The sequence below is a fragment of the Bombus fervidus genome, chromosome 8 (genome assembly GCF_041682495.2).
Source record: "Bombus fervidus isolate BK054 chromosome 8, iyBomFerv1, whole genome shotgun sequence".
Classification (NCBI taxonomy): Eukaryota; Metazoa; Arthropoda; class Insecta; order Hymenoptera; family Apidae; genus Bombus; species Bombus fervidus.
In genome coordinates, this window is record NC_091524.1 from 4,063,355 (window position 1) to 4,080,383 (window position 17,029).

Genomic DNA, 17,029 nt, shown 5'->3' on the forward strand with positions numbered 1-17,029 from the left:
ATAGGAGAGAATACTTAGTGTTTGCGAAATGCTGTATCTCTGTCGTAACACAAGGAATTTGTCGTTTTCCCAGATATTTTTGAATGCTTTTGATGGAAAACTTTTATGTCGCATTAACACTGCTAACGAACATGTCTCATACAACGCATATAATATAGGTTCATAAAACATGTCTACAAGTGTTCGAATAACTTTTTCAGTCTATTTACCTCGAAGTGTAATTGGAATGTAGGCTAAATGGCGCGTAATTAATTCGTGTAAGTAGTATAAGACGAGTTAGTTCAGACGCGAGCAAATGTCACTGATCGATCAAGTGGATTCCTCGATTGGACGATCAATATCTTCGGAGGTTTGCGACGTGATCACGTTCGTAAAAGAAAAAGGATAGACGGGGATCGATTCTGGGAAGAAGAACTCTGAGAGAAACGAGAACTAGAGGAATCGAATAGGTACACGGAGACCGGGCGAAATGAAAATCCAAGCCATCCGATGTTTTATGCAACAAAGGACACTTCCGAGGGGCAACTCGAAAACTCCTTGTCCGAATATTGATTCACTACGGCGCAAAACTTCTTGCGGCTTCTGAAAAAAATATTCTGTACCGTCTTTTATGAGATATTCTTCCGGATTATCGCTCGGGTAACTTACCATCGATGCTTGAATATTTCATCGAGTTACTTTGGGGTCTTGCCACGATAGCCAGACAAACGAGAGCAAACGAACAGAAACAAGAAGTGTGTAGTAATTTCAATGATATAACAAAGCTATGAATTAAATAACATCTAGCGTTGTTTAATTCGATGATAGTCCGTATTGCATGCAAAATTCATTATAATAATTATTATGGTATATTTACTCATTTATTAATAATTATCTCGTTGATATTAAAGATAACACGATCACAGTAAATATTAATGTATATCACATATACGGATAACAAGATGAGAGTTCTGACGAAAAGGTTGCAGCAATAAAAGAAGACAGAACACCTCTAAAATAGTTGTAGAAAGCAAAACAAGAAAAATAGAAAGCAATACAAACGCTAAAAGGAATTTGAGCAATAAAACAGCTACCGCAACAACTGCAGAAAGAATACCAATGCTAGAAACCAGCATCAAGGACTGAACCACAAATAAGGTATATTTCATTCGTTCATTTCAACCACTCTGGTTGAAGTTTCGAATCCTTATCTTCAAAACTCCTTTCGATTCTCTCGTTCTCTATCATTTTCTAAACTTTGACGTTCAATCAATTTTACGACCTTTGAACTTTCATGTTAGTGTCACTTCAACTTAGTTTGCGAATAATTACCGGATATCGAGCGAGTTTCCCCTCCATGGATTCACTTTTTAACGTTTCCAAAGTTTCCAAGAAGAATGTTAATTTTATTATTTGAAAGAATCATTCAAGAATTGGAAAAGTCGGAATACCGAGAATTAATTTAAATTTTCCGTAAATGCGCAAACGCACACAATTTAATTCCAGTACGAATAAAAAAATTCGCTATAATTGCAACTTGCCGTCATAGCTACTAGACTGGGGATTTTTATTCATTCGTAGGAAATGTGAAAGTTCAAAAATCCACAGAATGCATATAATATGCAAGACTATAGGTGTAAAATATATAAAGTACTCTCTATAATACCTAGTAAGTAAAACAATTTTCTACCTCGATTCCATTGTTTTAATTATATTCGTAGAAATATGAATTTGCAGAAATATCCTCAGTTTAATAATTACAATCTGAAAATCAACAGAGAAATTTCAACCGTTAACTTAGTCCGCAGTATCTGGCACTGGCAAAGTTTTCAATGGTGTTGTTAAAATCGAAGGTTAGAAGTAAGGAACGTGGCGGAACGGCGGAGTTTCTACCGCGACTTCCGGCCACGATGTCTCCGGGTCGCATTGACATGTTTAATGCAACGGCTGGTGTGCATTCAGCCGCATAAATATTTAAGTTCCAACGTTGCGTATAAGTGATACAACTATTCCATTATCGGAAACAGCCGGTCGCGCGGTCTAAGGAACATCGAGACAAGAATCGCGAGCAAGGAGATGAAACGCCACGTGTGAATAATTCATGAGGAAGTCGGATACTTTTTGAACTTGCTACAATGATACTTATAACAGTGTTTCTTCTTTAATTATATTCGCCAGAGGAAACGGAAAATCATGACAAAAGAATAGTATTTCCGCTAACAAATCACTGGAGAGAAAGGGACAGATGTTAAGAGAAATATTATCTTTTGACTATTAACTCGTGAAAATAGGACTCAGTGGTTGAAACTTACAGTTGAATTCAGAAGTTCGTCACTGCATCGTCTTTTATTGTAAAATGAATTTAAATCAACGCTGTTAAATTAACACGCATTTCACTGCGCGTCTAACGGTGGCTAGACTTTTTTTTTCGTTTAAAAAATTCTTCAATATGAAAATAAATTGAGAGGATCAGTATTCAGATTGGAATTTTATGCATATCGATTTTCTGAAAAGATTCAAAGTTTCTTTAATCGTTGGAATGGATTTTTTTATGACAGTCGTCCAAGTTTGCAGAGAAAACGTAATTTGGAAGATACAATTTTGAGAGAAGCGATCTTCGATCTTTCTGCAAGCTTGTGCGAAGTCAAAGTACGAGAGAGTGATAACAGTAATCGTAGAAATCTATGCAGCAGTTCAGTTCGTAGATATTTTCAATGAAGTTGTGCAACATTTACATAACATTTGGGCCATCGGATTTTCAGCAATCGACGTTTGCTAAATGTTACAAACGGCGCTCGAATGCAAATCAGGTTCAAACAACAATTCTCCTTGCAGCTCGTGTTGTAACGAATATTAACGGGTTCGCAATTTCGCACATTGCGTTCGACATTCTTTACGAGTCTGGTCTTCGTATATTTCCATTCGTTTTATTGCAATCCCGTAACATTCGTTTGTTTCCCCGAACAAATCTATCGAGTTTTAACACACGCGTTACCCATAGTCGATACCTTTGGCAACGTAATTTTTTTCACGCATATCAGAACTTAAAATTTCGTTATTTCTGCATCATCACTAGTTTATAGAAGCAAGAAGTAAAACGATCAAAAACTTTCCATTTTTCTCAATAAAAAGCTTCTGTATCACGTTAGGTATTCAATCTTCAACCGCGAATACGTTTCCACAGAGCTTCGCAAAATACACTACGATTTTGATAAAATCTTCGTTCAAAACTTGGTTACTTTTATAACTCTCTGTAATTCAGCATACATAGCGAAATCATGCAAAGTTTCTCGCTTTTCTGACCGAAAAATCTTTATGCAAAACGAGATATTCCAATCTTCAAGATAGAGGTCGCAGAAATATTTCTAGGGTCCCATCAAATGCAGTGAGAATTTGTCGAAATCTTCTTCGGACCGGTCTCGATCGGTCTGCTAAATGGTTCGCGGTCCCGGAGTACTTGTTGAACGCGTCTGTTCGCGTGAAACAGGATACGGTCGAGCGTAGGTGGAACGGCCAGGAAATTAGATCAGGTTGGAAGATTGAAGGGTCCTCCTGCTTCGGCGGAGACAGTCGGAAAGGCTTGTGCCGCCGGAAAATGCATTCCGAACAGAAGGGGAGAGCGATTCGATTTGAAAGTGGTATCGATCGTGACACGTCCCGAACGAAATAGGCTCTCGCTCGCGTGTCTCTTTCTTTCAATGATACGCAGACCGGCATCAAAACCGATTTCGAAAGCGTTTCAATTAATAAAATGCATCGTAAATTCAGCGGCGCAGCGGTACAAACAACACGAAGGGAGGAAGCTTTATTTCCGTGCAAACAGCGAATAAATTACGAGTCCATAAAAGTAGCCAGACCCTACCGAAATTAGATTGCTTCCATTAACCATTGATTACCCAGCGGCTGAATGGACAACGATCCGAGCTTCAAATTTATTTCCGACGTCGCTCGATAATTAATTCGTTCCGTTCCGCGTGAAATTTCACGAGCAACGCGCGTTCGCCCATCTACCGCCTCTTTCCGTTATTCGTTCTCTCCTCTGTAAACAGCGGAAAACCGACTCGTTTTACATCGTGATTTTCATGGACAACGCGAAAGGAGAGACGAGAATTTCGAGGAGGTACGTTTTTATTAGCACGAGATAGGCACAGCCCGTAGTAACCAGGCAATACCATTAACCCTGGTAGATCCCTAAACTTCGCGAACTCAATTCTCCTGTTGCCTCCTGGCATCGTGATTTCCAGGCTAGTTTCCGAGGTCTGATCAAGCCTGTAACTCGACTCGATTCGAGCTGGGAAAAAAACAAGAAAAAAAAGACTCACTTTTCTCTCTTTTCCAACAGAGTTGTTTTAATTCATCGGAATAAAAAAAAAAACAGAGACAAAGATAAAATATCTACATTTCGCGTGTCGTTTCGTATGGAATAGGCGATTTTTAAAAATGCGAAACGTCGATGTTTCTCGATTAAAACCTCTCGGTTCCTTTCGACGAATCCCTCATCTTTAATTCATGTGTATCCTATGATACGTGGGAAGCCCGAAAACGGCCGTATTTAATCGAAAGGGTCAATCGTTTCGTCGGAGCTCAGAGTAATGGAACCTAGAGCGCTTCCACGAAGGCAGAAGTTAAAAACGTGCGCGACGAATAACAACAATGTTGTCAATATGGAGATTCGATATATATACGGTACATGATTCACGGCACATGGCTTGATAGATACAACAAAATATCAAGGGAAATACAAGGTACAGTGCAATCGTATGTTGATGTATGTTCGCCCTTCTCTAATCGATGATTCCTCTATGATTATTCTCAATTTTCTTGTTCCATGAAACGAATACGTATTCTTCCAGCTGGGATATTCCAACGATGGTTCCCCAAGGACATAGAAAAACGTGAAATTTTCAAGCGTGTCAATCGAAATTTCGTCGTAGAGATACAAACTTGTAATTTATTTCTTGATACAAATGGTTTTCATATATTTAGGAGGATCTGTATAAAAAATAGAAAGACAGATATATTGAATGATCGAAAGTAATCGAATTCTCTAAAATTTAAAATAAATCCTAAACTAATCGAATCATTGAAATTTAAGAATTGCGTAATTAGGAGAACCTGTGTCTTCTAGAGAAGCCTTTCAATCGTCGTTTTCGTTGAGCATCGGCGGATAGAATGTAGAATCGCTTTTTGGATACGTCCATGAACTTCCAACGATCAGCCGCGATTTTCGCAATCACCTGTGACGGATAATTGCTATGGAGCTGTTCTCGAAGGATCCGATAGTAGTGTATAAAAGGATTGATCGATCGACAGGTCAAGTTTCTATTCCTTTTATTTTTTCTCGTTGGACGATCGTTCGTCGCGATTTCCATCGGTCGGCTCCACTCGGTTAACTGCATCGCTTCGATTTATAACGACCGGCTCTCGTTCGTGGATATTCACCGTGAAATTTTCTCACCTTTGCCGCTTCGGACATCGACGTTCTCCCTTGTGTCAGTTCATCGACTTGAAGATCGTCGCGATATACAGTTGGATGACACTCGATCGACGTTATTGCCTCGTTTTTATTTCATCGCGAACGAACTTCTCTTTTAAAGACTGCGTTCATTTAGAACAAGAAGAGTTTCATTCTAATTACTTAGGTCTGAAGTTACGTCTTTAGATCGTCAGACTCTTAGGAAACGTTTCCATAAATTTTGAAAAATCAATAATAATTTCAATTTTACATGGCCATTTAAACAGACGTATTTCAACTTTTATAAAAGCTTGTATCTGAATCAATTGAAGTTAATAAATAAGTAGAAAGATTGTTAAATAAAATTAAAGAAAATTAAGAAAGATTCCAGCACCTTTTTGAGCAATACTTTACCAATTAATGATATCGACTCGATTGAACGAGAATATCCTAAAATATAATTGGTAACAAGAAAATAGTTTACTTACATTGCACTGCGTGTATCAGGTATATCGCGATTGCTGGGAAGTCCATCGGAAGCTTCCTGATTGAATTTGTTCCTAGCATATGGATCCTCTCCTGCTCTTAATCCTCCTCTCGACACATATCTAGAAGCATTATCAATATGCAAATATTATTAATTAAACGAGCAAAAATCCTTGTATTTTGTAAGAGAATTCCACGTGAAAGTTTTCGTTTATGGATGGTGCGTGTCACGAACTATATATTTCAACTAGTGAAATAATTAGTTTCAATTCGTCAAGCCGAGAGAGGAACAGAGAAAGGAATGTCCGCAGTTCCGTTGCAGGTACATAAATAGCGGATCTTGGAATGGTTTTTCGGACGTTTAACAATGCATACGACTGTTATGAGTGCCGATTAGTATTCAGTTCTTGTGCCTCGCATCGAGATTGCACTTCGGCCACTTTCCAAATAATACTTTCTATCGCACTGCATCGTCGTGTTCGCTACTCAGCGTATATTAAAATTATGCAGCGAATTTCGATGGTGAAATCGAATTTTATAATTTATGATAAATAAATATTCATTCATTTAATTGAAATGAAATTATAATCAACTTTATTCGAATGATATCAAGAACCATTAAGTGTGTAAACACTTGGAAGTTGTATAGAAGAGGCAATAATTCATCAATCGGAGTTCGTTTTACAAATAGAAAATAATTGCTAGAACATGTTCAAAAATAGAATATAACTGACAGTATTGTCAGTCGATTTTACCCCTGTTCGTCGAAGTAGTTCCATGTCACCCTTGGATCCGGAGTGGGTGCAGGCAGTAATTCGGAAGACATCACAATGGCAGTGCCATCAGGGTCCACGTAGTTGCCAGAATTTGCGGCAGAAAGGGCCAGCGACGCAGGCTCCTTCAATCGTAGGGCTCTGTTCTCGTTCTGCGAACAAACAAAAATTCTATAAAATATCGTTTTATCAAATTTCGAAATCTCGAGCACAAATATTTCATTTGCAAGACATTGCAACGATAAAAGACCGATTTGATAAAAGCATCTGTTAAAAAAACATTTAAAACTTCTCATAAACGAGACTGAAGATAGCAAAACGCTTATAGTAAAAACTGCACGTTAACTAGTAATAAATTTCAGCAAGTGTAATAAAAGCTGTAAAAGCCCCATTCGAAGTATTGGATGGTCTGCCATTGCAAGTTGGCATCATACACGATTGTACTATAACTCGTGCGACACCGATATTCCAAACGCATACTTGGTATCTATATTGCAACACCGTTCGTCGAAGTCGATGCTTAGCACTTCGTGAACATTTCTAAGTTCTGCCATCCATTCTAATGATACTTTGATAAGGCAGCAAGCAGCCACCGCCGAACTATTCTATCCACCTAAGTAAAAATGACTTATTTAGTAATTTTTCACTATATACATACATTTAAAGCCTTGAAGTTCTCCTTGGATCTTTCTTTGTTTTTTAAGTAAATTTATGTTATACAAGTAGTTGCGAAATACTTTTTCTATCTTGACAAGTTTATAGCAATTTTATAACAAGTTTATAACAAGTTTATAAGACAATTTTATAACTTGTTGTAATCTTCTTTTGTTATCTTATACACCGCCCATTTCTAATCCATTTTCATCTACAGGAACAGCTTCACACGCAAAGTGTAACAAATCAAAAAGCTCTTCTCACATTATGAAAGAAACTATCTGACAAACTAATCAACAATTTCTCGACTAAAACACAGCCAAGAATTCGAAGCACGTTCTGTTCCACGTTGGATAACATCGAACGTTCCTCGAAGTATCGACCGACACTTCGAAATATTCGATTCGCAAACTCGTCGGCCAGTCGCAGCGTAAGCTATCCCCGAATGGCCCGGAGTTTTCAACGGCACGAAATCGATGCAAGAACCGTCGGCCTTCGCGGCTCTCGAGGCCTTTAGTTGGCTTCGGTACAAGAACCAATTGTAAGACTGGCCAGGTCTGGCTGCACGCTCCAGGGCTCTTTGTATTGACACATCATCGAGATACACCGCGCCGTATTGATTTTGAATCGATATGGAGAGTCGCGCACTTCGTATTTCCGCCGTATGCCCTTTGTACCTGGGAGGACACATTGTGCATCAGATATATAGGTCATCGAATTTTGCTCATCGGCTTCCATCCTGGATCTCGACCTCTCTGTTTGCGTAGCATAGATTCGTGTCAGCAATAGGAGTCCCGACAGAACTGACCCGTTGTGCAGATGTCTATTAACCGTTGATGTCACTTTGACTTCGAACATTGTGCCCATGATGTGTGCCTTGCAGTGCAATGATGAAAATTACGAATAGACTGCAGCAAACGTTAGATCGAGACGTATCTACTTCACAATCGATCGTTCATGAATTTTATAGAATTATATATTTTGCAAAATATGTACCGAAGGATTTGAGACTCATATGCAACTAGATGGAAAACATTCGCGACAGGAAGCAGTTAGGATTCAATGAAAGAATCATAGAGATCTCGAACGAGGGATCGAATTGTCATGGACGGGGCGATGAGCATAAAATCCTGGGAGGCTTCGTCGTATTGCATCGGGCAATGTCACGGTGCATTAAGATCGGAACGGAGGGAGGGGGGGGGGAGACAACGACATCGTTGATCGATCGCAGGAACAAAAGGGCGAGCGCAAACAATCCCAGCGTCCCGGGAGTGAGCTGTAAATAGCGATACTTTCTACGAGGGTGGTAAATGGCGTGGCTCGGATTCACGGTCAAAGATGCAGAGGAAAGTAAATGACTCGAACGAGAACAAAGGGGCGAGTCGAGCAGTCGATGAAAAACGGACCGTGAAAGCTGAATTGGACAGAAAAAGAGAGAGAGAGAGAGAGAGAGAGAGAGAGAGCGAATGGAAAGAGGGAAGAGAGAAACGCGGCAAAACGTAGCCGCGATGAAATATTAATTCACGGGTCAGGGGCTGCATTAAACCGGAAGTGCAGTCGGCTAGCCACAGCGCGGCAAGCTGTTGCATCCGGTTCCCTCGCGAACCACGTGACATCGAAACGTGACGTTTGAAATAAACTTGATATACTCGAGAGTTGAATGATATTTTGGCGACAGATCCGCCTACTTCTTTAATGTTTCATAATTTTCCTTGGTCTAAAACTGATTATTGATATTCTGTCAGTAACAATGTTCAATAATTATCTGTTCCTTCAAACAGTCAATAAAATTTTACTACGAATGGAGTACATACAATGAAACTGCATTTATCGAAACGAAAGTTTAGTAAAGCGTTATTTCGATTAACCAAGTTACTTAAATTCAAGCTTATGTTCATCCCAAACAAGTTACTTAATTCCAAGCTTATGTTCATATTAATCATGTTAGGTACTTAAATTCATACTTATAATCTAATTTCTATCGAATTCCTATTATACGAATTCCAGTTACATGAACTGTTTGCTAACAGATTCCGATAAATGGAGTTCCACTGTATTTAGAATGCTACTGTTGTCGTTTCCTTTGTTCTTATTGTCCATGACACGTTGAGAAAAGTACATTTTCACGTGTCTGGCAATCGATCGTTCGTCGGAGTTGCATGGTGCAATCCGCGACACGATCGCGGGTTCGTCGCATTATCTCTTTTCGCTTGACAAATTCGCCGCACGTATCCGTCATAAAATTCATTGCGCGTGCAACGATTACGCGAAGCCCCCGGAAATGCAGCGGCACGGGCTTATCGTGATAGACTTGAACAATGACCGTGGCTGCGGTCGCAGGACCAGTGTGCTGCAGCGACACGACGAAAACGGAAACATGAAAAAAGGCGCCGCTGCCGCTACAGGAACCACGTACAATCACGTGCAAACCAGTCCAAATAGTTGATATTCCTTTGTCCTCCTTTTGATTCACGTACCGTTTGCCGAATCAAGTGCAATCGTATAATTCTATCAAAATCAAATGTATCGCGTTTCCCGTATGTATGAAATTCCAAATCTATTGTTAAAAAGAATGGAATTTTACAAGTAGTGTTCAGTTCTAATAAATTGATGTTGAAATATTTTGTCCTCCGATTAAGTCAGATATGGATTTTTATTTAAATTTATAGTGGAATTCTTATTAATTTTAAAATTACTGAATATATCCAGGTGCTTTCGATAAATTTAATACTGACTTTTATGAACAAATATAAACTTATACATAGCTGTTTACTTGCATCGTACATGTTTATATTGGTGATGTTATAAATCACTTTTGCATTAGAATCGCAATTCTCAAATGTTTGTACGTCAATTTCACACTCGTTTTAACTTTCCCCGCATAAAATGGAAACACAAAATCACGTATATCGACCATTTGCTCATATCTATTTCAATTTTTAAAAAAATTTTAACCACAGGAAAACAATATTGGTTCGAAACCAAGCAACGTAGTGGAGTAAAAGCGTTTTCTTCCCATGGATCAATAACGTTCAACGAACTGGCAGTTTCTCGTTTCTCATTGTGTTAATTACAGAGTAACGTAGCGTAGAATTTCTCGAACCTCCGTTAGTAATCGATCATCGATGTTCGTAGTTGTAACAACGATTCTATGCCTTCAATCATTTCGTTAAACCTTTACTCAGAAGAGAAGAATAAAAAAAAAAAAAAAAGAAAAAGAAAAAATAAAAAGAAAGGAACATAGCAGAGGTGGATTAAGATTAATGGAACACATGAAATCTATCTTGTAACTGTGTATTTCTTTATTTTAGCCTTGGCTAACCAAAATTGAGGGGGCCGATATTGGCACGGTGCGTGATTCCACGATTATTATCGACGAGGGTCGCATTATTAATCTCGTTATTGGCGCTCAACAATGCCTACGCAAACGTAAGCGAATTAGAGTTAACGATATTGGCCTGTTTCGATATCGCCGCGCGAGTATACATTTTCCCCGAGTAAATTATGATGACGCCGTCATCCGTCACTGGAAGCGTTGTGTCACAGGGTGAACCGTAATCGTCACGTACACTACGCTGCCGCTAATACGATCCCTGATTGTCTGCCTATCCAAACGTGAGCGCTTCACCTTCCAACTAAATTTCCTCTACTTGTTCTACCATGATAGGAAGAAAGATGGTAGATGTACGAAGTTTGCAATTTACAAATATCGGTACTTGTTGATAAATAAGCTTAACCAGAAGACCGAAAATTCGATTCCTCTAAAAAATTTTTGAAACTTAGGTCGCTGGTATTGAAAATTTATTGGGATTAAATGATACGTAAGGATAGAAAAATTGACTTGATTAAATGGTATGTAAAAATAGAAAAATTTAGTTGATTTCAATTAGAAGATTATGAAGATAAATAGAAAGCTATTATGGAAATCCTGGAATAGAAAGTTGAAAATTTCTGTAATTGAAGCAAAGACAATAACCTGAGAAGTTATATGACTAAATTTATATGACTAATTATTATTAATTCTTTTCTCTACATTACCATAATTTAGCATCAATTTACATAAAGAAATGTAATTATTATGCCAGCGGCCTTACATACATTAATATGTTAATACATCAGAATCATTAATGCACGTTTCGCACAAATTATGCATAATACGCATTCATAATAGAATGTAAACGACGAAGATTATAATTGCGATAGTTAGAGAACTAGAGCAGCTGATTAATTAGAATTATCACATGATCAAGTTGATGTTACAATCGAGACTGCCAAGGTTACCAGATTATTAAACTTCAGATTAGCTAAACTATCAGTGGAGCGTAGTTATCAAGCGATCGGGATCACGAGACAATTGGGATTATCGATGTATCAAGTCAATCAACGGACTATTACAACTATCGGATAGTTAGGATGGTCGTATTATCGAAACTATCGGGACAATTGAACCCTCGGGGTTATACAATTATCCAAGTACTCGTGTTACATATTTAATATCAAATTTCGGAGTATATCGCGATACGATATAACCGAAATAAAAAATACAAGATAATAAAACCATAATAAAGAATATAATAAAGAATTTTTTTAAGGAAGAACAAATTTTCAGATATATTGGGCATTGTACGAGATCCGCTCCTCCGAATCTCAACATTAGGTTGAAGAGGCATATTCCAGCCCCTGTTTTTCCACCCTAGCCGGTTCTTCAGCGGTTCCCTGACGATTTACATTTCGAGAAGAACTTCGGAGACGGGGAACGTCCTGAAAAGTACGCGAAAGCCGAGAAACGAGAAGAACGAGGGAGGGTTACTACACGCCGCTAGCGTGGTCAGATACGTTTCTGGTGAGTTATGAGTAGATTTGCATATAGAAACTACATGCCGCGGATTTGCCAGGATACGTTCGTCGGACAAAGTAGACAGCTGACACTTGGACGCTTAAATTCGTCCTGGTGTCCCGCGCGGATTAAGTCAACCCGCTAAGGATTTAGGAAATCGCCTGAAACCGATTTCTTGAATGGCCATAGCTTAAGTCACCCGTGTAATTGTCTCCCATGCGTTTTATCGTGTAGTGTGGTAACCAAAACATAGTGAAGAAATTAAACTATCTAGAAGAAAACAGTGACCGATACTTTAAAGCTAGCATCAATTTAGAGTAATTACATTCTATTTTAAGATTCCGTATAATAAAAAAAAGTCGATTTATAGCTGAATTATAAAAGTTTATGCATTTATGGAAAATTTACATGTAAATAATATGCAAAAATATACAAAGAAAAGTGGCCATTATAATAACTGAAGGTAAAGCTCTACTTAGTTTTTATTCCTTCAGTTGTGTTGATAAAAATATAAATTTGCATAGATATCAGTCTGACTGTGATTAACCCTGTTTCACATACAAATACAAAATTGACAATACACAATAAATTAGAAGACGAAGAAAAAATTCTAACGTAGGTATAAGTTTTAGTCGCAATGTATTCTATAAAATAATTTGCGTATTAGAAATTGGTTCGTACTGTTTTAACCAAGACGTCAGGTAGTGCTTATTGTAAATTTGTGACTGATTTTAAGACTTTGCTACGTTTTGGCTCCTGCTACATGCTTAATATTCCACTGCTAACGCTTTCCACTTTCTAGTCAATATCTGCTGTGTGGACTACACATATCGCCTGTGTTACAAGCTATTTGTTTATTTGCCTTCCCGCTTTGTTTATTTACATTATCGGTTTGTTCATATTCTGCATCTGTTTGTTTACATTCTCAGTTGGTTTGTTTACACATTCTGATCGATTCGTCACGTGATGCATACTCTAGCGAACACGAGAAAGGAAATTCCTTAGATTTGATTTTTATACATATTATGTTATATATATAATACATTTCCAGAGAATTCATTTTTTGGCAGCTTGGATTTTTGTCTTTTTCTTTCGAAATGATGGAATCTTATGAATCAGATGAGTAGATATACACGTAAGGTGTTACATTTTGAACGAGGCAGAATTGAAACTGATCGTACAAATGTTTTTATTCCACGATCAGAGACAGCGCGGCGCGTATATCAGAATCAGAAGTAAAGAGCTTTTAGCTGACATAAATCGGCTAAACTTATCCCGAAAAATCGGCGCGATATCTGCCGAAGGGAGAATCAGAAAATTCGACGAAAGCGCCTTATACCCGTTCGAGTAAATCTCACTCGATTTATTCTTGGCTGTCATTTTTTCTACGCGCTCAGATAAATCGACCACTTCGATTCTCGAGTGCCGTCCCTTCCTCCAAGCTCTATCTACCGTTAATTTACCCGAACCTAAAAAAACAGACAAGTTAATCTCTAATTTATCCGTGAAAATTTTGGATTATCGGCGCGTTTCGAAACGGTGCGCCGCGATTTCCCAACGCGAAGTACCGCGAGCAATCAACGTCCATACCTCCAATTAACCGTGAAATTACACTCGTGGAATAACCGACGACGAAACGAAACGTTTATTACATTCTGCCGACGTAATTAACGTGGTCCCCGTACGAATTACGAAACGCGACGCAAATTAATGGTATAGTTTTGTGATCCTCGCGATTACTAACGTGTAACAATCTGTGCCCGATTGTAAAAGCCGTAAACAAACGAAATCACAATGCTTCACGGAGGGGAACGGTCTCGTTCGTCGGTTAATTAAACAGGACCGTCATTGGCGGCCGTTGTCGTTTCGCGAGAGGATTAATCGGGCGATTATTCCGAGCGGACTCGCGAGCCTGATCGACCTCTCGAGGAGAGCCGACATCGCCTCGTGTGCACAAGATTGCCGCGGTTAATTCCTGACGTATTAGCCAGCGCGGTTTTCAACCATTGCTGGTCGGATCACCATCGGATTTTGGCTAATTTAATGTCTCCACGGCAATCCACTTAGGATCCCAACACAGCTTCCTTGGCCACAACTCTGTCCTTCTACGAACGTATTTGGTGGACGTGGCTTGACTATTTCTATGTTACGGCCGGGGTAATTGCTGTGGATGCTGGAATTGTTGGCCACGCGCGGTTCCTCAGCTGACGTGGATTGATGTCTGACTCTATTCCTACCTTTGGGATTGTTGCACTTGATTTATAAGGATACCTACAGAAGCAATTTAAAAGTACTGGTTGCAGAAAGCTGTTTACTAAATATTATATATAACCGGGACTATTTAAATATAAAATAAAATAATATATTCTAGATTTAACGATTAGAAAAGAACAATGCACTCAATAGGATTCGATTCTTTTAAATTCCGTTTCTTCGAACTTTAGCTTTTTTACAATTCTTTAACAATTTATTCATAGTTCCCCTGCTTTCCAATCATATCACACTTTCAGAGATCCCATATACACGATACAAATTCTTATCACGTACTATCAAATTTTCACGCGGTATCATCTATTCCAAATCTTACACGAATTAACTACCACCGGTAACATTAAAGTGAAAGATTTTAATTCCCTAGAGGGTGACTTAGAAGAAGAAGATCGTTGGGCCGCTTCGTCGAGCGAAAGATCTGGTTCGTTTAATTCCAATTATAAACGGGACTCCAAGTTTCATGTAACTGTACATCAAACGGCAACCAGCCCACGTTCCTTGTTCGGTGGCTAACAGACTTCAAGGGTGGAAGATCGATACTTACATAACGGGCATAGGGTGAAAGTCACGCCTTCCTCTGGTTCGTTTGTCCGAAAAGAAGAATATAAATTTGATCGAGCGAAACCAAACCGTTTCACCGAGTCAGCTAAACAAGATTAATTTCCCAACTCAATTAACCCGCATCGATGAAGAAAAACGAGGAGCAGAAATCAAGGGAGAAAAAGAGAGGAAAGAAAAAAAAATGCAAAAATCATTGGGGAGTGAAGCGAATGAAATACGGATACCAGTATGGAGGGGAGGAGAAAGTTTTTTGCCCTGATCTTTCTCGAGACGAGACCAGGTCGTAATTAATTACCCGGAGACGAGAATCTGTATGCGAGTCGACGACGATAGGACGATGAAATTTTTATCCTGAGACAAGATCACCGAGCTGTCTCGGTGACTCTTACTCTCTCAGTTTTACAGTCTATTCTCTACGTTGTTCCGTCCCCTTCTTCTTCCATATATAGATATATAGGCACGCGTAAAAAAGGTAAAATGAAAAGAAAACTCGATATTTGAAGCACAATACGTCGTCGATCGAGTTCCAGGTACTTCTCTCTTTACTTAGATGGCCAAGGGGATGTATGTCGAACAACGAACGATAACGACGACGACGACGACGACGAAGACTACAGTGATCAGAAGGAACTCTTTAATCTTTCATCAATTTCTTTAATTAACCGGCAACAATAGACCGTCATCCGCTCGTTCGATCTTTCTGCGGAACTCGAGTCTCTCCGCGAGCTATCAGAGACTCTCTTCCAGGACATATTGCAGCCGTTGAAATCGGACGTCGCAGCCAGAGCCAGTCCTGTGAAAGAACCCTTAGGGGGATGTTTCCTGGCCAGATGCAAGCGACTGCTCCTACTATCCTTTGTAGTCGCGGAACGATGCTCTGTTGGAGAATCTGTCGAAGATGGGCTTCGTCCACTGTGCGTGATACGGTGTAAATAAAGGGTGAAAGTTTGTCACCGAAGCGTGTTTGAATCGCTCTTCACCAGGACAGGTTGCCTGGAAGATGTCTTCTTTCCTATTTTCTTTTGATTTCGTATAATCTTCCTCTTGTCGAAATAATTTCTCTTAACTTTGTCGTTCCAAAGTTTCCAAGGCAGTTTCTCGAGCTTTCAAATAGCTTCTTTAAGCCCTTTGTTAGCGAAAGTTTCGTTCGATTATTCCCAGAAATTTCGACGGACGAAAACGACAGGGAATTATACGTTCGTCCCTTCGATAATTTCCATAGATTATCGATAGGATGGAGGATTCGGCCGGGCTACTTGGTAACGGAAAGCTGACGAGCGCTCGACCCATTTCGCACGCTCGTTTCGCTCGTTACTACCGTCTCTGTCTTTTTCATTAAATCGCAGAGTCGATCGTGTTCGCATCAAGAGTCGGCCAAGAAGTGGCCGGACGAATTTTTGCAACGAGCGAAGACGGTTTTTAAGATGGTTCTTATCTCAACGCAACTTCTTTTCGAACTTCCCCGGAGCACGAACAAGCTTCCTATTAAAATTGATTTTTAAACTTTTCCATCTCTTCTTCCTCTCTTCCATTTCCCTTTCCCTTTCTCAAGATTTTTTTTTCCCGGTCTGTTCACGAGAGGTGTGCGGTACACTAACATTAGTTAATTACATCCTTGACAAGCTTACCCGCTCGCCAAAGCTCTCGCCGACTTTAAGTTAGCCAAGCTTTTAAAAAACATCGCGCGTGTCAATACGTTAAGTTGAAACAGGGATACGAACTTCGTTGTGTAACTTATACAGCGCTTTTTAATGGAATTTTGCCGGTTTATCGCCGCGAAGATTACGCCAGATCGACGAACTTTCCTCTTTCGACCGACGAAGAGAATCTCGTTCACGGACGACGTTTAAATTTCTTCTTAAACGTACGTACGCCGCGAAATCGCTTTGGCTCCGCGCCAGCAACTCACTTCGCGTTTCCAATGCGAGACGCGGATGCGATAAAAAAGCTTGACAATTAAACGGGCGACTTTATTAAAACGCGTCGCACCTGCGCGCCCGCAAAAACACAGTT

The 17,029-nt window shown here is 39.4% G+C and overlaps 1 protein-coding gene across 2 annotated transcripts in view; it reads right to left on the reverse strand.

Moving 5' to 3' along the window:
• Positions 1-17,029, reverse strand: part of Pgant2 (polypeptide N-acetylgalactosaminyltransferase 2) — a 205,876-nt gene that overhangs the window by 42,757 nt on the left and 146,090 nt on the right. For both annotated transcript variants that reach the window (XM_072008480.1, XM_072008481.1), the window contains exons 2-3: positions 6,676-6,845; positions 5,923-6,042 (exon numbers count right to left, since the gene is read on the reverse strand). In XM_072008480.1, the coding sequence (XP_071864581.1) occupies positions 5,923-6,042; positions 6,676-6,845 (290 nt within the window). The remainder of the gene's footprint in view (positions 1-5,922; positions 6,043-6,675; positions 6,846-17,029) is intronic.